Below are 23,921 nucleotides of genomic sequence, written 5' to 3' on the forward strand. Positions count from 1 at the left end.
AACACAGGCCTGAGCCTAAAAGAAACCCAATAACATCATCATCAGTTGTCTATTATCACTAATTACTTCTCTCCGACTTCATGAACAAACTTCCTCAAGAGCTACATAAGCAATTAAACAGCTTTTAGCGGCTGAGCAGAACTGTTCGTGGCAAGAAAACTGATCCTAATGTGTAGATTCAGTGCAGTGAACCTTTAATTGGTGGTCTGGCTTGGCTGTGTTTGTTTATATCGCTGATATTATTATCTCATAATGTAGCACCCATAAACAGAGCACCTTTCACCTGATCTCTTGTAAGTGTTGAAGACTGATAAGAGCTGCTTTAGTGAACACAAAGGCTGCTTCGTCAAAGGGTTTATGATTGCCGACATCTATCCATCATTCCTAACCGCTGTTAGGTTTACAGCTCTGATCTTTGTTCAGCCATGTAGATATAGATATGGGTCAATCCGTGTCAATTCAGACAGAACTCAAGAAATATGTTGCTGCCCTATCTCAGATTTTGTTGAGAGTTTACCTATTTGTTATTTATAACCCCAAACTGAGTCCGATCACAATATTTTGTCAGAAGTTTGAGAATTCAAAACGTTGTCAGACCTGTGAAATTTTGCATTTTCACAGACGAAATATCATCTTAGCTAGGAAAGCATTTTAAGGGTTCAGTATCTCTAAAAATACAACTTCCACTGCCATGAAATTTAATGAGGACACAGGTAAAGTTGTTTAGAGCAGATCCTAATGCTTCAATGGCTCTCGCAGAGGCCATAATTTTAATCATTAGTCCCTAAAAATGCAGGAAGAAGTTGAAAATTTTCAAGCAAGGTAGTTTTGGGGCCCCAGAAATTTTCTATAGGCATATATCCAAGTGTGAATCCATAGTTTTGGGTGAAAATACAGTCTTTGGTGGACATTTTACCAACTTTTGTGGCCTCTACCGTCAGACAAATTTAATTTGTGGCAAGTCTGACGAGCCAAGGTTCCAGTTTTGTTTTTGTTTTTTTGCAAATAGATAGAATCCTGAGTAGCGATGTGCTAGTGTTCCTATGTGGGTAGGATCTTCTACTAACGAGCTCACCAGAGGTTCGGGTCGTATCCTTGGTAACGTGCATGGCTTCCCGTGGTCATCAAGCACCTCAAAGGTCATGAAGGCTGAGTTTATGTGTCGGTTAGGCCCGTCCTCGTGGTAGGCCTCTGCACGCACCCCTACTTCCATGCTGCAGGAAACACATCAGAGACAATTTGCTGCAATACCGAGCTGTTATCATCACCCATGTTCTCCCTCATGCCATATTTTCTCTGATCTTATCTTCTGTATCTTTATGACTGTCCCTGGATTCACTGTACCTGTTTTTGAAGGCGTTGTTGACTATTGCCTTCATCAGCAGTCTGTCTCCAACCTGAGAAGGTCCTCTGAAAGTGAACATGTCGATGGTCCGAAGAGTCGGATGAGCCTGACACAGACGACTGCACAGAGGAAAAGAGAGTGTACAAAACGATGGAAAAACAACAAAAAGAGAATATTCTAGTTCTCTGTCATGCATCTACAAGTTAGCTTCTGTTATCTAGTTAAGCTTATCTATATCTGTTGTTGTCTCTTTGTTGTCTTTCTTATTGTTTACTTTAAATAAACTCACACCGAACAAAAAAAAAAAAAGTATGCATGTGAGGCAGACGACTGAAAACACCTCCTGTGTAGATATACTATAAAAATACACTGGAGTCTCTGGTACACAGCTGGACTTTAAATAGAATTTGAAGAAGCTCAAAAACACCAGCGTTTTGATCTCTGAGGCTTCTTTTCATGCTCTCATTCAGCCTCAGTTACGGCTGTAAACACATCACATCCTACACGCAGGTGAGTGCAGTTGCGTACGTGTAACCTCTGGAATCCCCAGTGGAGTCAAATAAGGAATTTTTTATTTATTTAAGGTTATTTTTTTTGGCCTTTTTGCCGTTATTTGAGAGTGCAATTGAGAGAGACAGGAAAGTGGGGGAGAAGAATGGGGGAACAACGTGCGGAAAAGGGCCACGAGCAGGATTCGAACTCATGACCTATGAGTTGGGGACTATAGCTCCTATACATGGGATGGCAGCTGAACCAGGTGAGCTCTAGTGGTGCCCAAATAAGGAATTTTAAATGTGTGTGTGTGGATCTTCGCTTCACATTTAGCTACAGCATCACGACTGCTATCAAATTATGGAAAAGACACCAAAAATGTAAGATAATGAATGTGATTGTACCTGGCAGCAATCGTAGCTACATTCACCATCCAGGCCATGATCTGTCCTCCAAAAGTATTCACCTGATATTTAGACAAACACAAATTATTTGACACTGATGTGAGACTGTACAAACAAAAAACCCTTTTAATTCATCAAATGTCAGGGGCCTCATTTATAAAACTGTGCATAGAATCCTTATTAAAATTTGAGAAAAATGGTGAAAAACACACAATTTTCCCCTCCAGTGAACAGAGACGAGCCTCAGACACTCCCACCCAGCAGCTCCCACAATTAAAGCATAAATGGACAAAGCAAATCCCTCGTGACTGAGTGAACAGGACGCCTCTCCTGTGGGCTGTTCAGGAGCAGGAATGTGCTGATGAGCCAGCAGCTGATGAAAGCAGCACAGTCAGCTGTAGACAGGACTGTAACTGATGAAATAAATCACAGATATAAATAGTTGGGATTTGGCTTGGCCTGTGTTTCTAAAAATGGAGAGATGCTTATGAAATATTTAGTCTTAGTACACACACATATATATATATATATATATATATACATGAGAACACTTACCCACACTAACCTCAATATGTATTATGAAGTAAAAGCATAAATCATAGTTTGGTATCAATTAAACTAAATCAATGATGAGTATGATTCGAAAACGTTGGTTCAAAACGTTTAGAGAATAGGTGCCCTCATAGCCAAGTGGTTAAGGCTCACATCACATGTGGGAAAATCTCCTTAGCAGCTGAGTCCACTGTTTGATTTTCAGCCAGACGGGAATGTCACTGCCCTGCTCTCTTACTTCACTATTCCTATCATTTCAAACCTATTTATGTAATCAAGGCAAAAAAAAAAAGCAAATAAAAGATGTGATGAAAATGCTCTGCCATGTGCATACAGTCAGAAATGAGGCCCTTGATGTTTAAATTCACCCTGTGTTGCACAGAAAAGTGCTAAAAATCCCAATCGAACTCAGATATTTTAAGAACAGGGTCAAATATAGCATCAAATATGAAATATTATCTCATCGAGGAAAAGCTGCTGATTCCTTCCTCAAGAGTGACACAAATAGAGAGAGAGGCAGACAAACAGATACACAAATAAATCAACAACCTGATGGTTTGCATGTGGAGGTAGAACCAGCTCAACACTCTCCACCTTGGTCTTTTCTGCTGCCACTTTATTGGAGACTGCCGAGCTGTCAGCTGAGATACAATCACGTGAATTTTCATTATTTAATTTAACGATTACAAAATTCAAAAGAAAATGTTTATTTCAAACCCAAGCCATGCCCAATATTTACTAAGAAAAACGACAGGAACATAATAAAGAGCATGTTCGTTTCTTTGCATGCTGGGATGTAACAGTGTACATCAAACCTACCCTGCTGGATCGACCCACTGGAGAGCAAGTCTTTGATAATGTCATCGTGCACCATCCGGACCCTCCTCCTCTCAGCTGCCACGCTGTACTCCACCTGCTCCTTCTGAGTGTGAGGGACGATGGGCTTCAAAGTCACCTGTGACGTAATTTGACAGTAAATTTTAGTGTGCATTTAACAAGACCTGCACACGTTATCACACAAACATGCAGACTAGACCTTAACGGCATTAAATGATATCTGAATCTGTTTTGCATTACTTCTATACATCGACATATGAGACACAGCCAGAAGTCATTGGTCATTTTTTTTATTTTGTAACTCTCTGATCTCAAGAACCTGCCAATGGATAAAAAAAAAAACATGTAATGCGATAAAAAAAAAATGACTGCAGACTGTGTTAATACAGAGCAGAGAGGAGATTTTATACATATATATATATTTTTATTTCATAAAATAAATGCAGCATGGCTCAAAAACAGTACACAGAGGAGCAAGTTGGTGAAAGTTGTTGAAATATCTTTGCAGAGTTGATGTGCAAAGTAGAATGAAAAATGTTTGTAGAGGCTGTAAAAATGTCAAATAGCCCATCTTTAGCATGTTGAGCTGACAAAAACTGTACAAAAGACATCTTTAAGTTCTTCAAACATGGTTGTGCTCTTTCTATAGAGGTGCATCACTTTATACTGGAGTGAAAAATGAGCCTAAAAATGTAAATGGAGCAAAGAAGTGCAAAAAAACGGCCGAGGGTTCAGAGGGTTAATAATAATTCCCTTCTTCTTGTGCACTGCAGTCAGTATTACAGCAATTTTTCCTCGACCACACCACAGCCATTCTTAAACCCCAAAAGAATCACCCCTGTGGGTCTCTTGGCAGTCCATACAGCCCCGCTCACCTTTTGTCCTGTGCTTGTGCGTTGGGTAACGAAGGTGGCGTAAGCGTGACAAACCCTCCAGTGACGATCAGAGAACAGGTCCTCACAGCTCACCTGTATGCCCACCTGGAGTGGAATATAAGGGACAATCTATGGTGAATATATGACAGCATTTCTTCATATGTTGAGGGAAAAACACTATTCTACTGATCACACAAGAAGAAAAAGCCTACTAACAGCAGCAACCAGTATCCTTGTAACTACCAGTATTAACTTCGTCTTTCCTGGTCAAGCTGTTGGTCACATAATAGATATACAGATAATCCCACACACATGAAACAAAATGGTAAAAAGATTAATAGCATCTCAACCCAGTGGTCAAATCTGCTTTTAGAATTTGAAATGGTTTCTGACGGTAGCTTAAAACGGTGGAGGCTTCTGCTTCTTTCACAACAGAGCAGCCTACTAACGATGACAAATGTCTTCACCAAACTGTCCAAAGAAGTTTTTCAGCACCATCCAAAAGGATTTTAGCCACAGCCAAAGGAAAGTCACCAGCACCAAAATGACAGGAAGTGAGAATGTTTTGTTGCTTGTGATTTCATTTACTCAAGAATAATACATTTTCTGATATGAAATGATCTAAAATAACAGGAAAATGCACAGATTTCTGTCAATGAGGAAACACAGATTTATTTTACACTCATTGTGAGCCAAAGACCAAAGCTGACAGTTTAAACTAGAGATTAGAGAACGGTTATCCCTAACCCTGGCTGATCATCAGGACCAGTGTTAGGCATTTTTTCCAGCATCATTATCTTGATTAACCGATTACCGACAAAATAAATCAAATGCTCCATGACCCGCCTACAGCACTATCTGATTGGTTGAGTGTTGAGCGTATCAACACTGAAAGCTGCTGTTTAGACAGATGACCACATTTGCAGAACTGAGCCATGTTTTGAAGGTGAGGTAGCCAATACTGCTGACGGTGTACAAACCACCACAATGTTACGCAAGCATGCCCAGTTTCCCCAATACACCTAAAATGCCAGAATATTGCTTGTCTGTCTTGATTGTCACTTGCTGTTGTCAGTACGACAGGAACTTATTTTGCTGACGGTGCTAAAGCTATGACTACAAGGCTTGCTGTGCCTCGTTGTCTGGTGTATCGTAACATCTAATAGTGAGGTTGACGTGAACAGTCTGCTGTAACTGACAAGAATGAGACTCTTTAGCAGATACAACCTGCAAAAACTGAACAAGAAGCACAGCCATCGCCACAAATCAGGAAATTGGTTCGTTTCACAGTGGCAAAGGCTAAGCTAGCCTAGCAGCTAAGTTAGCAGGAAGCCTGAAACAGAGTCTGGAAAACAAAACCACACAATACTTTGAGATATTGGCTTTAGTGGGTAATAAAAGTGATAAAACAGTGAACAATCTGGAAAATAGACCAACAGTTATAGAGCTCACAGGGAAGAAAAGAGAGCATCCTTATGTTGGTAACAAGATCGGCTCTGATAAAACCGTATCGGTCGATCCGCATTTGAATTTGTAACAGAAACGAACTGACGTTTTGTGTAAATAATCGTGAACTTGCATGACCTTATGATTATTAGAACTGAATGGGAAAATACTGTCTGTGCTTACTTGGCACACTTGTAATTCCACCCACAGCTTTGAGTACGTCAAAAGCGTGAGAGTTTACTTGAGGTCGTCGATGCTCGACCACAGAGTTCAGGAGAACCAGGGCGGAGCTGAGAGTATGGGAGGAGGCTGAATACAAAGGGACTTTGACATTTGCATACTCCTGCTAATGTGACTGTCCTTTTGACCAAAGAATTTCCAGTAAAACTCACAGAGACTCGTTACTACTTCTGTGATCTATCCATCTATCTATCTATCTATCTATCTGTCTATCTATCTATCTATCTATCTATCTATCTATCTACTATGTCAACTTGACCTTCACTGACCTCCATACTGGTGTTGAAAGCTCTGTTGACTTTCGCCCTGATGTTCACCACCTGACCCACACTGAGCAAAAGAAAAGAAGAATTAGTGCATTTAGATCCACCCTTTTGCAAACTAACACACACACACACGTCTTCTTACCTAATTGTGTGTTCAAAGTAGATGTCATCAATGGAAGCAGTGACGCAGGGACTTCCAGCGTGCCTCTCAGCTGCCCATATGACACAGTGATAAGTCATTTTCTGTCTGGCTTGGCTTTGCGTCACACACTGGACACTCATAAATGTAACAAAAACCTATTTCCACACACACAAACCTCACCAGAGAGGCAGGCGGTGGAGTCCATCCACTTGAGCAGCTGTCCCACGCTCAGTTCCTGCCGATGGTTGCTGTGACACGGCATCACTATCTGACTCATTTTCACCTCTGTCGGGTTGTTCCTCTCTTCTTCTTCTTCCTCCTCCTCCTCTTCATCCTCCACATCACCAAACAGTCTGGAAGTCATCATCAAAGCTGGGGGAGGAGTTTTTTTTTTTTAAATTAAAACAGGCACCAATACAATCAATATGCACCTTTTAGGTCTTAGAGCCAAGCTGTAATTACACATGTAGCCTGTTCACAAACAAGCTTTGTTGAGGTTGTTCCTTTGGTTGTGGAGCTACTTCCTGAACCAAATCCCTTAAAATAAGCTGTTCAGAAGGTTTTTAATGCCATACAGAATGATTTTGCATCTATCAAAGGCATATTCACGATGCATAAACAGGATTTTAAGGAGCTGATCATGTATTGTTTACAACAGAAGTGAGTTCACTCCTGTGAGATACAACTTCAGTATCAATGTAATCAATGACTGAAAACTGTATTACCTGATAATATTTATAGTACTTAGTAAGTTGAACAGTAGATATTTGCACCTCTGTGAAATTAAGAACTAAGTTTGAATTAACATGTTAAAATGCAGGCCTCACAGTAGGAACTCAGTGCAACAAAAGTCAGTACCGAGATTCAAATCAAATTTTTTTAATTCTTCATATGTGCACCTTTATTTTTGATGACTGGCCCAGTACTCCTCAGCATTGAGGATACCAATATTTCCAGACAGGGAGTCATCTTGTCAGGCTGTATTTTCACACACATTCACTGTGCCATCTATAAATATCATCTCCCCAACACCTTTTGCTCTCATGCAGCCCCATATCATCACACTCCCGCCTTCGTGCTTCACTGTCAGGACAATGCATTCACTTGGATTCAATTTATCTTGGACTCATTTGTCTAAAGAACATGCTGCAAATAATCATCTGGGTTGTTTTCATGTTGTTTGAGAAGGTTTACTCTTAGTGCCGGACAGCGAGCAAAGAATGCTGTTCATGCAACATTCTTCTCACTGTCTGAGCTATCACAGAATCTCTTCCACTGATAACCCCTGTGCCAAGTCTGAAGCACTTGCCCATCTGTTTTTTTACAGATTGATCGTGCAAGTAGTGTTCTGTTCGTGGCGTCATTTAAGGATGATGACCACCTCAGCTCTGATTAGTGGTACTATGACTCATTCTATAACCCCTGATTACTGCTGCAACTGTGTCTCCACTGATTTTTAGTTGATCTTCCTGGATTCTTTCACATCTTTGTGAAGCCTTGTGATCTGATTTTTTTTAATCTTGTGGCTATTCTTTTCCATGTGGAGCCATGATGCAAACAGACACAGTTCATAGGTCCAAAACAGAAAAAAAAAACTTGTGGTGCTCAAAAGTCAATTAATAAACATATTCATGCAGTGAGGGCTGCAAGGTGGCGCAGTTGGTAGCACTGTTGCCTCGCAGCAAGAAGGTTACCGGTTCGCGTCCCGGTTGGGGCACCGGAATCTTTCTGCATGGAGTTTGCATGTTCCAGTGCCATTCCAGTGGCAACCTGTGGAGCTCTGGTGAACTCCATGCCCAAGCGGGTTTAGGCAGTGCAGGAAAATAATGGTGGTCACACACAATAATGACACTGGGCCCAACAGTGTACTCACTTTTGTTGCCAGCATTTCAGACATTCATGGCTGTGTATTGAGTTATTTTGAGGGGACAGTTAATTTACACTGTTATACAAGCTGTACACTGACTACTTTACATTGCAGCAAAGTGTCATTTCTTCAGTGTTGTCCCATGAAAAGATATAATAAAATATTTGCAGAAATGTGACATCCTGTATATTCACTATTGTTGCATTGAAATTCTACAGGAGCCTGTCTTTCTCAGGCATTAGTTTTTGCAGGCGTTTTTCAACTTAGAAATGCTTTAGTTATTGAGAGGTGATCCAATTTTGAAACACGTTACATTTAGATGGCATTGTACTCACTTCTGTTGTACACTGTGCAGTCGTCCTCAAATGTATTCAAACCCTTCCATTAAAGAAAAGGCAAATTTCACAACAGTCACTCAAATAACTAGAAACTGGAAAAAGTAATAATAAATAAAAATTTGCTAAATTATAATTTAGTGAAATAAGACACTGCTTTTGAATTGTGGTTGAAAAGAATAATTTAAAAAATAATTAGAGCACGTTGCCGATGAGCAGAGGGCCAAAATCAAGTCTGATTGAGAGTTACAGAAAACACTTGATTGCAGTGATTGGCTCAAAGAGTTGTTCAACAAGATATGAGTTTATGGGTCCCATCATGCTTGTTTGCATGTTGTTGTTTTTTTTGTTTGTCTTGTTTTTTCAATATTTCTGATGATCCACAATTCAAAAGCAATGTCATGATTTTCATATTTTTTGTATTTACTATTACTTTTTGTCAGGGTGGCTATGAACACATCTGAGGACGACTGTATGTGGCTCCACAACCTCAACTTCAACTTCTCTATCTTTACTTTAAAAGGCAGTCTCCTCAGACCATGAGTCACCAGGACACACTGCTCAAGTGTTTTACTGACGATTACATTCACACAGCTAATGATGGCGACACAGATTAGTGCAATGACTTCCTGATCATGAATCACTTTCAAATGAATGCCTGTTTTTTCCCCCCTCGGTAAAGTTTTGTTCTAGTCACAGTTACATCTCCACATCTGCATTTCGCAGGTAGCCACATGTGCAGAAACCCACCAGACCGGTTTACATTTACGAGTTAGAGGTCTGTTTGTGTTGCAGTGTTGATGCACGGATCACTGCAAAACACTTCCAGTCAGACTTCATAGCAAGAAGTAAAGTCCCTCTAGTTCAAGAAACATCAAGGTACAGTAGCAAGGAGCTAAACAGGCTAATGCTAAATACCTGTAGTTTACTATAGACTGTGTATGAAAGATGGACGTAGCTGCTGCATCTTTTATAAACAGTGTGTTTAGCTTTCAGTCGGTTTTATATTTGACAACAGATGTGCAATTATCTAGTCATCTCTTTCAGAAACATACATATAAAATATAAAGTACCTGCTAGCAGAGAGTTTGCTGGTCGCTGAAGTTATTGAGTTATTAATTTTACTCACTTTAAAAAAAACACACACATACGCACTCTCACGTTAGCGGCTCATAAAGCTGCCAAACACGTTCATGCTAGCTGGTTAAAGCTCTTGCCAATGCTGACACTAGCCGTCCTCACAATTAAACGACATAAAACGATAGTTAGCTTTGACATGTTAGTTTAAATGAAGATACGAACCTGGCAGCGGACAGTCACAGCGTCAAGTTCCACACAGACACCACGTAAAGTAAACAGCAACTCGTGTTCCGGTAGGGTCTGTCAAAATAAAAGCTGCACTAACCAACGTGCTCTTCCTGTGGTGTGTCTGTGTGTTTTCAGGGGTTAAACTGCTCCTTCAGTGTCACAGCATCTTTGTTTTCAGATATTGTATGCATATTTGTAACAGAAAACATTCTAATTCAATGACTTTGATAAACACTTTAAATTGCAAACATTATTTTGATAGGTTATGTTGACTTAATAACATTGAAAATTGCACCAACTTAACATCGTACTATAAACAAATTTCTGCTTTAGTTGATTTAAAACTAAATTCATGTTTTATATCAATCGGTTAAATCGACGTAAAAAAAATATTGGTAATTGAATTAACTTGACAAAGTGTGTTCTTTAAACTAATATTCCTTAAAAACAACACAAAACTGAAAGACAAAAATTCTAATTTACTTATTTAGATCAACCTTTTAAGTTGTAAACACTATACTAAGTTACTGTAGATAGATTAGTTGAATTGAGGTGTTGTATTGTTTTCCTTTTGTCCTGCACATTGCTTTTAGGTGAGCTGTTTTACTTTGAATTTATTTCACATGTTTCACTGAAATTAAAAAGTACAGCTATTATACCATTTTTTATGTATTTGTTAAATTTGCTCTGACTGCTTAACACTGATATCTGCCTATTTAGACTAATTTTATTGACCATTGAAATGCTACCAATACAATGCAGGCGAACAGAATTTAGCTTGAGGTACAACATCAACACTAAGATGCAGAAAATTCAGCTGCAACACATCTTTCCAGAAACAGACCGGTCGTTATTCTTGATGAGCCACATCCACAGAACACAATGCGTACAGTTTTAACTACAACTATCTCCTGTAGATTCCACTGTTTGCAGTCACATCTATAAGCACCGACCTCCTTCCCCTCACAAACATCAATTCAACCAGAGTGCCTCCGTACTATACCTCCCACCAGGTGTGATGTGAGTGTGCAATTGAACTGCTGCTACTTTGAAAGTTTCACAGGACATGTTGAAAAAAACAAACACTTGAAAACAATATCTGACTACATATCACAACCACTGAAAGAATGACAATTAAAGTGATTAAAAGTCTACTAACAGAAATAGCAGAGATGGCAGAGCAAGAAAATTATACCAGCAGTGATTTTATGATTTGAACTTTGTGAAGGCAAAACACCTGACTGATCTTCTGCAAACTCGACAAACCTCTACACACGACACAACTGCGACAACGCTTTGAATTACCTGCCTGCATCCTTCTGTTTGTGCTGTACATTCCTCTGCTGGTCTCCTTCTGTCACTGTGAGGTCGGTTCAGTGCATTTTAAGCCAGCGTTTCCTGTCATTAAAGGGCGTGAACCAGCTCACCCTGCTGCATTCTGTTGTCTACCTGCTGTGGCCTTTCACAGGTTGATATGCTGACATGCCTGTCGTATGTCATCTAGTGCATACTTCATGAAGGCATCATTACTCGAGAAGGTACTCTCGTGGAAATCAATCGAAGCTGTGTTATTTCTGGTTATATTAAAAGTCAATATTTGCTGGCACCCCCCCAAGTAAACTCCGAGCACAGATCACCAGGTGAGGGGGCATTTTGCAGCGCGTCACCATGAAGACAATCATTGACTTCTTTAGACTTTTATTTACAGCAGAGGTTTCGCTGTTTGATGTGGCAGATAAAGCGCTTCTAGGCAATTTGCCCAGCGACACACATTTGCAACTCTGTATCCTAAATAGAACCTGTTACTGCGCTGTCCTCACATGACAAGCACTGCCTTTCTACAAATCATACTTGCTTATGAAAATATGACCTTTCTGCAAATTCACACCACTACTGTCAAAGTTTAAAACTCCCTCTTGTAAAAAAAAAAAAATTTTAACTTTTATTTAACCAGGAAAAGGCTCATTGAGATTAAAAAGAGTGTCCTGGCCAAGACAGGCAGCAGCACAACTGACAGACAGACAAGGTCACAGCATCCACACAGATATCATTACTCATAATGCATGAAAAAACACAAATTCAGAAGAAAGGAACATATCAGCAGAGATCAGAAACATAACAAGCAAAATAATCATCTGTCGAAACATCTACAGACTGATGTTTTTGCCTCCAAGTCATTCATAAGCACTTCAAAAGTATTTAAAGAAACCAGCTCTTGAAGTTTCAGGTCTTTTTGTAAAGTGTTCCAGGTCGAGGGAGCAGTGAATTTAAAAGCCTGCTTTCCCCGTTCAGTTCTAGCCTTAGGAACAGACAGTAACAGTAGATCCTGGGACTGCAACTGTAACCACTTGCAGCTTTTATACAAATAAAAACCTGTAAATAACGAGGAAGCAAGCCTAAAATACATTTATAAATAAAAATATACCAGTGTTTTTCCTTCGTGTGGTCAAATCTGACCATCCAACACGAGAGTGCAACAAACAATGATGTGTAAAAGACTTAAAAACTTGTGATAAGCGCCGTGATAAACTGAATCTAAAACACTCAGGCTTTGAGCAGAAGCATTCATATATATCGTATCGCCATACAATCTTTCTTTTTCATTTGTACACTGGTAACATATCCAGATAGGGTTTTTTTATCTGCCGGAAGGAACATAAATGTATCAAGTCAGCAGTCATTTCCACCTTAAAACTTCAGTGTACTGATGACTGCCTCAAAAACACTGATTCAAACTTTCAGGATTTCATAACAAAACCAAGGATAAATCGTCTCAGCTCACACGGTGAGGTTGTTTTGTTATTTTTCTGCAGGATCGGTTCAAACATGCATGCCTGCATTATGGCAATATTACAACTTGTCATTGTGTAGTGTGCAGTGGTTTTATAGCGTTTGAGCAGAGTTGTATGTGAGCTGGTGCGCTTGAGCTGCAGTAAGTAGTGAATGGGTGAATGGAGAGGGTGGCAGGAACTTCATAGATCTGCACATTGTCTCAAAAGCAAAAGGTGTAGAGTAGCTTTTAAGTCATCTAAAGGCAGGAAGGGATTAAACTCATGGAAGAAAAATTCCAAATATGTAAAACAGCGATGAATCTTCAGGGGTTTAATCAATGACCAGAGAGGGACTTTATAACTGTCTGTCAGAAACCTATAAAACTATGAATAATAACATTGTTTTGGGAAATGCAATCTATGGAAAACATACACTGGCATGTGTCACGAACAGAAAACTTACCAGAAGGTTACAGAACATTCTCTAGAAAAATAAATTTCTTTGCTGCAAATAAACCAGAAGATTCGAAGAAAGAGAGAAAGAACTGTTACGAATAACAAAATAGTTCACTTTAAAAGGGTCAGGCAGGACACCATGTTCAGCCGACAGCTTTTATTGACCGCACTGTAACACAGAGATGGACCCAAAATATGACAAACTGTAGCTTCAGTCAGTTCAAACAGGCCAGAACATACAACATGTTGTCTCTGACTGTTTGACAGGAAATGAGGAGTTATCTGTAAAGATATTGGTTTAGATCTAAAACACATACATACTGAACCAGTGACTCACTGCATAGTCTCCTCGTTCACTCTCTCTCTCTCTCACACACACACACACACACACACAGATAGACAGATTTATGAGATAAGCAGCAGTCCTATGCAGCTCCATGCAGGTACAGAGACAGAAACTTGTTGAATACTTCAGGCTTGTATCCTGACAGACCAGCTGGTACCTGCAGGGAGACACAGAACAATCAACCACAATCACTGCATATTCACTGCTGTTCTTTGCTTCTCCTTCTAACAGGTAGTCAACAGTTAACACTCAAATCATTCAATTGGTTGATTTCTATTGCACCAATTCACAACATATGTCATCTCAGGGCAGATTACACAGCAAGGTTAAGACTTAACAATGTTATATTATATAGACAAACCCAACAAATCTCAGAGATTCCCTTTTAGCAAGTGCTCTGTGACAGTGGGAACAAACTGCCCAACAAGGGCAGACAGCAGTAACAATATTTTTGGTCAACTGGAGTTTTAACCTGCATCTGACTTTCTAACATCTGTTCTAAATAGAAAAATACTTCAAAGAAATGTCTAATTTTTCTGTCAAAAAAATGCAGTAGCTACAAAACAGACTTTAATATCAATATAACCAGTAATGGGATAATTACAAACCCTGTTCTTGTCTACATGACACAAAAAAATCCATTTTTCTTTGTGTCAACAGACTTGGTCAAATGAATATTTCCATCTAAAAAATCAATTCATTGCAGTGGAATTGCTGCGATTAGTGGATTTGGACCCAGGGTTCACCTCTGCCACATGATTTGTGTTGTTGAATGCAGCTGGAGAACCAAAAATCAAAGAACTTTGCTTTGCTTCCAGATGTGTCACTTAAAGGACTAAACTGCTAAATTGAACTCGGGGACACATGAGATGATTTTTCCTTCCACACACAAGTAGCCAGTACCAATAAACACTATTACTGAAATAACAGCGATGGAACCAACTGCTTCAGCTCCCAAGTCACCATGCAATGCAACATTATCTATTTGACAGCCACAAACTAGAACCCAATCTGTCCTAATGACAGAACAGATGATACATCTTTGAAGTGAATATCTTACCCTCACTTGCTTCTTCTTGATATATGGTCTGATTTTTGCAAAATCATACAATTCAACATCGTCCTCCAGCCACAGCTGCAAGAAGATGAAAGCGTTAAAGAAAAATATCAGGTAATAATGAAAAAGAGACTACAGCTATTGACTATGCCTCTGATTTCAGTGTTTAAAGGAGGCAGAAAGACTGTTTATGACTAAAAGGCATTTTGTCTCTGAACCACAACACTTTCACTCCAGAAAAAAAGCAGGATCGTGTTGCACCAGCCGTAGACTTTACATGAAGGTGATGCTGCACAAATGAAAATGATTTTTTGAGACTGTTGAAAACTGAGAAAAACGAAACCTCCACAGGTTAAAACTTCAAAATAGAAAGAGCAATGTAGTTTAATGTAACGTGTAATGTACAGAAATGTGATCGGTTATAGCTCCTGTCACTGTTTGTTTTGAGGTTTCAGTTTGGTGAAGGTCTCTTGATTGTTTTCTCACCCTATTGTTGGGACTCTCTAACACATTAGAGCCGTTGTCCTACTCTGACTGTTGATCTGGAAGACGGCTTCATAGAATAAGCTTCATCCAAATAAACAGGAAATGCATATTGAGCCAGCATGTGCAACATTTTTTTTCTACTCTGCCTTAATTGACATGACATAACATTGAGTATCTTTAATTGTCTCGCATGCGCATTCAGCTCACCTGGTTCTTGATGCCATCGTCTCCTGAGAGATCTGTGGTGTTGAGCTGGAAAACCAGAAACTGGAAAAGTCTACCGTTGGTCCCGATTGCCTGCACAGTTATGGGACGATCTAATAATTGCTGGGGCTCCGTCTGAAACACACACACACGATCAGGATTTATATCAAACTGTGTAATTAAACAGAGCTACGACAGTGATCCGCCTGGTTTAGAGACTGCAGTCACTTTTCACAGAGTTATATGTGTATGTTTTGTTGTTTATCCTTACCCCATACAGTTTGTGTGCACGGGCCAGAGCGTTTCCAAAGCTGAACATGACCATCTTGGCTCTGAACTGGTCTGGGCGAAGTATGCAGCGAGGATCGGCTGACTCCAGGAAGTAAAGGGTGTGAGCGTGAGGGTAAGGGTAGTTACCTGTGAAACCTGATGAAATGCAAGAGATGGCATTAAGTTAGACTGAAGACCGTTACAAAGTGCACTGTTTCATGCAGTATGCACACAACTGGGACAAACTACTTTGTCATATTATAGAACCTTAAGCTTTGACTGGGCTGGAGTCTATCCCAGCTGACTCAGGGCAAAGGCAGGGGACACCCTGGACAGGTCGCCAGTCTATCACACAACCAAGCACAGTCACATTCACACGTCTGGACAATTTAGAATCACCAATTAACCTCAACATGTTCTTGGACTTGCGGGAGGAAGTCGAGAACCCAGACCTGCATGGGGAGAACATGCAAACTCCACGCTGAAAGATCCCGGGCATCCTAACTGGGAATGAACCAGGGATCTTCTAGCTGTGAGGCAACAGTGCTAACCACCTTGTAGTCCTCTGTCAAATGTGTTGACACATAATAAATCTTTTTTTTGAGCTGTACAGTACTGTAGTATGGATATTAGAACGCAGCCCTGAACTCAGTAACTACCAACAGAGCAACGCTTCTGAAAAATGGGACTGAGCGTCTCCTCACCTGTGCAGTTCACATCCTCTTTGTACACGTGTACTTGCTGCAGGTCGATGGTGGGGGAGACGGGGTGGAAGGTCTCCAGGACATGATCTGCTGTTTCGGACACTTCATTTTTCCCAGAAACCTCTGGGAGGGGATCCATGCTGTTATGCATTATACCGCTCCGACCTCTAATCTGGAACAGGTCCTCACCTGGTGCACAAATATAAAATGGAAGTTAATCAGAACATGTGCGCCATTAACTGGCTGCATATTTGACTTAGTCACATCTAGTGGTAACAGGCAGCCTGCTAAACATGAGTAAGTGAGTTTGTGACTGAGTGATTTAAATGCATGACTGTACAACACCTCTTTTCCATGTGGCTGCCAATGAGTAGTCCTCTACAAGAATCCTTCTTCCAAGTGCGGGATGACTGGACTGTAGAGTCGCACACAGATGGAGCAGGTTGAGGAGCAAAGTGTTGCTGAGGGACGAACACACACCAGAAGTGAGAGAGGTGAGGCTGAGACTTGTCACATACAGTTAAACTGTTTTTAATATCCCTGCCTGTTTAAGAGCTTTGTTGAAAGAACTAAAAGTAGGAGTTTATTGCATTTTTATAGGAATTTCCTTAAAACTGAAACTTCCTGATATTGTACTATACACCATACTGACAATACGGTGTAAAAATTTTAGACATAAAACGAGCTGGGCTTAAGCAGCACCATATCACTTTGCGCAAAGCTGAGGTTGTTCCAAGCGTTTTGGAGAACCTGCCACAGTTACGGATTTAGTCTGTCTCAGTGTGTTCTGACTCTTCACTTGATCTCAGATGGACTCCACAAAGAGGGTCACCTTCATGAAACATCCTGAGGGCAGAAGTTGCTCCAAACTGACTGAGTTAAGAGAAACTACTAAAAATAAAGGACACTAAAAGACAAATGTTTTTTGACTTACTCATTCATTCATTCATTCATTCATTCATTCATTCATTCAGATGTGTTCTTGATGGTCTTATGAGCTGGATAAGAATTTAAACATCTGAGGAATCTAAGTCTTTTGCTCAGTGCTGCACACCAACAAAGGATTGCATCACTATCATCCACTATTATTGGGAGCCATGAGCTTCAATGTTTGGGACTAAGCAGAGAATAACTGAAACTGAGCCGACTGTACACATGTATGGCCATCCTACCAGTATCTCTCTTTAGATGGTCGGTGCTCTGTTAAGTCCCAGAAACGGGCATGTTTGATGGCGTTCTGCACACGCTCATCCTGATTTGGTAGCTGATTTTCAGGACTCTCTGCCAGTGAGAGGAGATGAGGAGGAAGACTAGGAATCAGTTTGGCTTTAGTCAACCAGGCAGCCTGACGCACACCTGAGAGACACAGAGAAGGAGAGAGATGACAATCAGATCACAAATCAACCCTGGCATTAAGGACAAACAATATGCACAAAAATAAAGAACATTTGGATTATTTTAAAAGACAGTGCATTTGCAATATGAATCCTAGTCTTAGTGGGAAGGGTAACTTTCATATTTCTTTTTACCTGAAAAAAAACTGAAGGATGAAGATGTGACTTTTGCTGCGGTGTGTATCAAACCATCACACTCGGTTACATGTGGAGAATTGGATTCCACATCAACAATTCTTGGACCACAGATTTAATGTGATGCACTTATGATGGCATATTGTGACACATTTATAGTGACATCCACCAGGACCCAGGATGATTATTATTCTTGTTGTTGTTATGCTGCATTTAGGCTTTTCATGCTTTTTAATTGTAAGACACCGGCGTGATTTTGCACTCTATGTTCTGCCAGCTTGATTTGCACATTATGTTACTTATTTTTCTTTCATGTAACATGTGAAGCTACTGAACACCTTGAATTTTCTAAAGGGGATTTTAAAAAGCATCTATCTATCTATCTATCTATCTATCTATCTATCTATCTATCTATCTATCTATCTATCTATCGCAGCTCCTACAATATGGAAATTGGACGTAGCGATATTGGATTCAGCCAATATCGGTTAAATGTTCAGGCCTTCCTTTAATATAATTTTAGATGCTGAGAACTTCTTCACTTTGATTGTGGTCACATTAGTGTGTCTTCAACTATAATGTGGACATGTAAAGTTTTCTCTTTTTATTGCTTCTAAATAGTAAATCATGGTCCCTTTACTTTAAATTGTGGGTCTTTTTTGGTGACCAGCAAAGGTGCACAAATATTGTACAGGCTGGTGGGATATTCAGTCCAATAACTCATTAAGCATCAGTTGCATTAATCACATGTGATGTGTAATGATGGACCTCATGTGTGACCAACGAATACTGGTTTGTTTTTACACAACACCAACTTGTTTTAAAGCCTGCTGCAGCTCAGTCGGTTTACCTTCCAGCGGGTTGGTCCTCTGGTTGAACACATAACACGGCTTCTCTTTGTACAGCGGCATCTCACGAGCAGGAGGAGCCGTGTAATATCTGGGGTCCTTGTAGTCTCTCTCCCACCGCGGATAAGTGGGCTTAGTCAGCCCCGGCACAAAGTGCATCCTCTCCCCGTACGTGACCATCTCCAGCCCGGGGATCTCCACCCTCTCCCTGGGTTTCCGCGGAGGGGGGATCTTGGCAGTCAGACAGCCGCTGACACCGAAGTGTCTCCGGGCCTGCAGGCTGCCGGCTCCTCCATGTGGACACAACCGTCTCACGTCCCTCAAGAAGCCGGTTTGAGAAACCAGCGGAGCCGCCGTTTTGAAACGTTGAACCGTTTCTGGAAACATGTTTCCTTCTGTTCAGCTTCTCATTCAGTTTTGGAGAATAAATGCGGTACTCTGACCTCCTTCATCGCCTGTCAGTAACTGCTGCTACAGGGCGCCGCCATGTTGGCTCTTCTTCTACTACTTCCTGTTTGTGTTACTGGTGAATCACAACCCGGCTTAGCATTATCGCCCCCTACTGTTGGTTTATGTTCTTGTTATTTGCCCTGTTGGTTGTAAATTGGTGAAGATATGATCTAAAACAGCCTTTTCAGACTTTTTGCGACCAGTTTTAGGGTCCATGTGTTTGATAATCCTCATATTTTCAAATGCAGTCCTTCTGACTTCTTCTATGGCATTTTTTTGCAGTAAAGGAAATGCAGAAGAGTATGGAGTGCACTTGAGAGGTTACAAGAGGAACTATCCCAACAACGTCTTGAAGTTTGAAGTAGGTTCTAGGTCTACACTGGGGTGTCTACACAGATGTATATACCCAGAAAACTCATTTCAACCATATGTATTCACAACCTAAATTTTTCAATGTATACCCAGAGATCACGACCATAGGTGAAGGTTGGAACGTAGATCGACTGGTAAATCAAGGTTGATCCCTCTTCACCATGATGGTCCAGGTCAATATTCGTATTATTACTGATCAATACATCTGTCCATTTCACAAGACATTGTCCTGTTGCTAGTAGACAAGATCCCGAGATACTTAAACTACTTTGCATGTGGCATCAGCTCCCTCTGAACCCAGAGCAAGTCACCTGTTTCTGGTAGAGAACTTACGACCACAACCCCATGAGAATGTCTGATATCATCTGATTTCTGAAGCTCAGCAGTGTTGGGCCTGCTTAGTACTTGGATGGTGGACCAACTAGGTCAGAAAACCAAGGGGCAAATGAAGGAACTTCCATGTATCTGGCAACTAGGAACTACCTTGTCCAGAATAGGGAGATTGGGGCTTCTTTCTGGAACAAGACTCAGAAATGGAACTCAGCGGTAAGCATCTAGTGGTCGAGTCTTGGCAGAAAGGGCTTGAAAGCTACATGGTGCCGTTACCCACAGGGATAGAGACGGTGGTTGGGTGCTGTGTAAACTGGGTGGTAGTCAGGAGCAGGTAACCAGGTATGGTGACCCCTGATGGTGCAGACTGGTTGTTGGGACATGGATAATACAGTTTAAGATGTTTTATTGTTATACTTATCTAGTTTGATAGCATTACATACAACAAACATCCAAAACATTTAGCTCCAGTTGTATTTATTACCTCACTACTGAAGTGCCACCTGGTGTGTGAACATCAGCACCAAAGCTTTTGCAGCAAGTTATGTTAGAACAAAACAAGTTCTGAATCAGACAAATGCAACTCTTAAAAGCACTGGCAACATTTAAGATACAAATACATAGAATTAGAAGTATGCAGGTGATACAAGTTGTTTTGTAATTTATAAAAACAAAATAATAATAATTGTCTGAGTGCAGCATGTGTACATTAAAACCTTTTACATATATTTACGAAAAGCCTAAAATATGACATTTCTGTGATGTAGCACAAAGCAAACAATGCAACTGACATTTAGAATTTCTCCAAGAAAGCAGGAGCATGAACATTTATTCTTGGAGCTGTGTCATTGACTTAAAAGATAAAGAATACAGAACCTAAAAAAAAAAAATGTAGTTAATGTTTTAGAAGTGAGTGGTAGACACAAAGCTTTGTTGTGGAGAGATATCTAGATATCTGGATCCTTCTCCTCTCATCCTCTCTTGCATTTTACAGCCAGGGAGGCCAAGCTGAGGAGGAGGATGGCAGTTTTTCCCAGAAGCATCCAGTACCACATCTGACCCTGCAAACCTACATGGACGCAGATGGATGAGAAATGGGCCTTTAGTTACATAAAATCTCTCAGAAGCAAAGCTGCAGGAACATACACAGAAATGAAATGCAGCAGAGTCAGAGGGAGTAGTGCTGAAGAAGAAAGACACGGCATGTAGACTTAATAAAAGACTGCACTATATCCTGATCTGTTTCAGTGTGGGTGTCTTTCTCCTGTGCAGGAGGGGTGGGGTTGGCTACATTATATGTTTGGCCTTTATGTAGTCTTTCATTCATTTATTTATTTACTTACTCAGTGCAGTGGAGGATGGAGGAGGGGCTAGAAGTATAAGCAAATAAAAGCAAAAATTATTTTCTATACAATTTTATTAACGCCTAACACACCAATCAGGCACAACATTAAAACCACTGAGTTGAAGGTGAGTAACACTGATCATTTATGATGCAATGTCATGCTGAGAAACTTCAAGTCCTGCACTTATGTGAATGCTACTTTACAATGTACCACCCACCTAAACATTGTTATAGATAAATAAAATCAGTGAAAGAAGGTTGGTCAGATGTAGTTCTCTCATATAATTTAGGGAAAGTTCTGTCTTTGGGGGCAAAAAATGACACACGATGACCACAAAACAACCACAAAGTTAGACAATGTGAGCACAAACCTGCTGCCCTGCTGGGTTCTTGGCTGTTGTCACACCGTGGAGGGCTTGGTGTGGTCAGAGCAGATGTTCTTCTTGTCAGGTTATCTGGAGAGAAGACAGTTAATCAATAAATATAGAAACAGTAAATCATTTCTTGACTTTATTGTAGTCGAAATAACTCAAGCAGCTTCCATCTGTCTCTTAACCTACACAGTAAAGAAAGGCCTCTGGAAAAAAAAAAACTGTAAAAATGTGGCAGCAAGGTGCCAAAAAAAAACATTTAAAAAATGATGGAATACAGTAACATTTAAAAACTGTACAAAAAGAAGAAAAAAAACAAGGACATTTTTACACGTCACATCTTGTAAAAGAACAAAATACCATTTATAAAAATGCAGATTTTTGATGTGGACATTATTTACAGTTCTCTCGCCCCAATCTGAGATTTTTTATTTTTTTTTACAATTCATATGTAAATTGATATTTTTAATTATAAAATAAATTAATAAATATTTGAGCTAGTTTCAGAGGCAGGGTTGTGTCAAGTAAAACTTCACATGAAACTGAATTTTAATTTGGAAAATGCCACCATGAAATAAATGAAAACAAGAGCAAATACATTTTTAAAAATCTAATGAAATATGAAATAATATTTTACAGTCGACTGTTTGAAGCATTTCTCTGGTTATTTGAAAAAACACACCTTACCTGAAATCTGAATCTGTATGGAGGGGCTGATCGTATCAGGCGGGTGGGTCATGCAGCAGTAGCTTCCAGCGTCTGCCTTTGTAGCAGACTTGATATCCAGGATCAGGGTCACATTGGGCAGGATGGAGGTGACATTGACAAGGGATGCTTTGTCCTAAGAGACAAAAACAGTGAGAGTGACGTGGGTGAAAAAGAATCACCACTGTCAAAGGAGGAGGTTGAAGTCAGTGACTCTTTATTCAGCAGTGCATTGACTCTCACACAACACAGGGTCATGGGAGAGCAGTATTTATATTCTTCTTATCATGCTACCTGTGGAGGGGAAAGTTCTCTCTGCTCTGGACAGTTTGCCTTTGTTTTATCATGGGAGGATTGTTTCTGTTTTGCCCTGCATCATTAATTTCTCTTTCACAGGAATGTGGTTGACTGTGGTGGGAGTGTAACTTCCTGCATCAGTATCTCTCGAAGAACTCCTTCACATTCTTAAAAATTAATAAAACAGAATAACAATCCTCAGTATTTTTCCATCACAGACTTGACTCAACACCAAGATGAAAGAGATTATACTCTTTATCAGATCACTGCCCTCTTTGGTTAGAACCGATAATTCCATCCAGTGATGTCGGAGTGCACTGACACACTCTGGACTACACGGCTGTGGTCATGTAGTCAGAAAAATTAGGATTTGTGGCTTTTCCTTGATCTCAAAGGAAGGATCAAAGAAAGATGTGAAGGAGAATTCACAAGGATCTAGACAACCGTGGTGCTTGGAGAATCCGACAGCACCGACACAAAGGCAGATGTTGCTGACATCTGTCTGCTACGGTGTAACTACGACAAATATAAACTTCCTCAAAGTGCTTCTTTACTTTGCTCTGTGTATTTTTGTTTTGTTGTTTCAGATATAAATGTGGACAACCTGGTGAAACATATGAGACTGTAGCTAAAAATTGAAAACGAATACCAGTCACACAAATGGAGCTAAATTAGAGTAACTGGGAGTCATACATGTACTTGGTTTTTCTCAATGTTAACAAGTTTTCTAGCTTGTGTATCAGTGATCACAGGAGTTTTATCTTCTGCTACACTGAACTTCTACTTTGGGGTCTGTATAATTAATATAGTCATTCTAAAGTATTTGTTTTTGATTGCTCTTTGAAATAATGCAATTATTAAGAGGTGATGTAATTCAAATCAATGTTTTGCACAGGGCTTCTCTCACTTCTGTTGTACTCTGTGCTTTCCTGTCATTTAACTCAGATATGAACCTTTCTGAGGAATCAAGGACTATTCGAATGCCACCCATGTCTACATCCCTACAAGACGGTGAGAGTTGATAACTTGCACTCTAAAAAGTCATCCAAATATCTATTCCCACCACTGAATCAAGTACATGGGTGCTAAATGACTGACTTAGATAAACTATTTAAGTTGCAAACATTATTCCGATGGGGTGTTGACACAATAATGTTGCATGAACTTAATATTGTGCGTAATTTAAACTCAAATTTCTGCTTTACTTAGTTTAAAACTGAGTCCAAGATAAATCCAGGTTATTGGCTCAGGTATCCTCCTCTATCTTAACA

At 40.1% G+C, this 23,921-nt stretch overlaps 2 protein-coding genes and 1 long non-coding RNA gene across 3 annotated transcripts; 1 reads left to right on the forward strand and 2 right to left on the reverse strand.

Annotated features, from left to right (window-relative positions):
* Positions 1-1,075: 1,075 nt before the first annotated feature.
* On the reverse strand, positions 1,076-10,147 carry LOC103370806 (acyl-coenzyme A thioesterase 11-like; the record flags this gene model as incomplete). Its single annotated transcript, XM_008299965.1, has 10 exons — positions 10,104-10,147; positions 6,780-6,971; positions 6,600-6,669; positions 6,461-6,521; positions 4,506-4,610; positions 3,613-3,748; positions 3,343-3,434; positions 2,242-2,303; positions 1,345-1,464; positions 1,076-1,214 (listed from the first exon to the last, which is right to left on the reverse strand). Coding segments are annotated over exons 2-10 (972 nt in total), but the record flags the coding sequence as incomplete, so codon positions are not given.
* Positions 10,148-13,446: 3,299 nt separating this feature from the next.
* LOC103370798 (39S ribosomal protein L37, mitochondrial-like) lies at positions 13,447-19,270 on the reverse strand. The gene is made up of 8 exons (XM_008299956.1): positions 18,783-19,270; positions 17,576-17,759; positions 16,749-16,864; positions 16,404-16,592; positions 15,701-15,855; positions 15,433-15,564; positions 14,743-14,817; positions 13,447-13,839 (listed from the first exon to the last, which is right to left on the reverse strand). The coding sequence occupies exons 1-8, from the start codon at positions 19,165-19,167 to the stop codon at positions 13,762-13,764; spliced, it is 1,314 nt and encodes a 437-aa protein (XP_008298178.1). The 5' UTR covers positions 19,168-19,270; the 3' UTR covers positions 13,447-13,761.
* Positions 16,859-21,152, forward strand: LOC103370797 (uncharacterized). The gene is made up of 3 exons (XR_520906.1): positions 16,859-16,897; positions 19,513-19,591; positions 20,927-21,152. It is a non-coding gene; the product is annotated as an uncharacterized LOC103370797 (long non-coding RNA).
* The last annotated feature ends 2,769 nt before the right edge of the window (positions 21,153-23,921 follow it).

This window comes from Stegastes partitus, unplaced genomic scaffold (genome assembly GCF_000690725.1).
Source record: "Stegastes partitus isolate 25-593 unplaced genomic scaffold, Stegastes_partitus-1.0.2 Scaffold1483, whole genome shotgun sequence".
Lineage (NCBI taxonomy): Eukaryota > Metazoa > Chordata > Actinopteri > Pomacentridae > Stegastes > Stegastes partitus.

Coding starts and splice junctions, on each gene's coding strand:
- LOC103370798 (XM_008299956.1), bottom strand. CDS start 19,167: ATGTTTCCAGAAACGGTTCAACGTTTCAAAACGGCGGCTCCGCTGGTT. Junction 17,760..18,782: donor GAGGACCAACCCGCTGGAAG/GTAAACCGACTG, acceptor TGTGTCTCTCAG/GTGTGCGTCAGGCTGCCTGG. Junction 16,865..17,575: donor CCATCTAAAGAGAGATACTG/GTAGGATGGCCA, acceptor TTCGTCCCTCAG/CAACACTTTGCTCCTCAACC.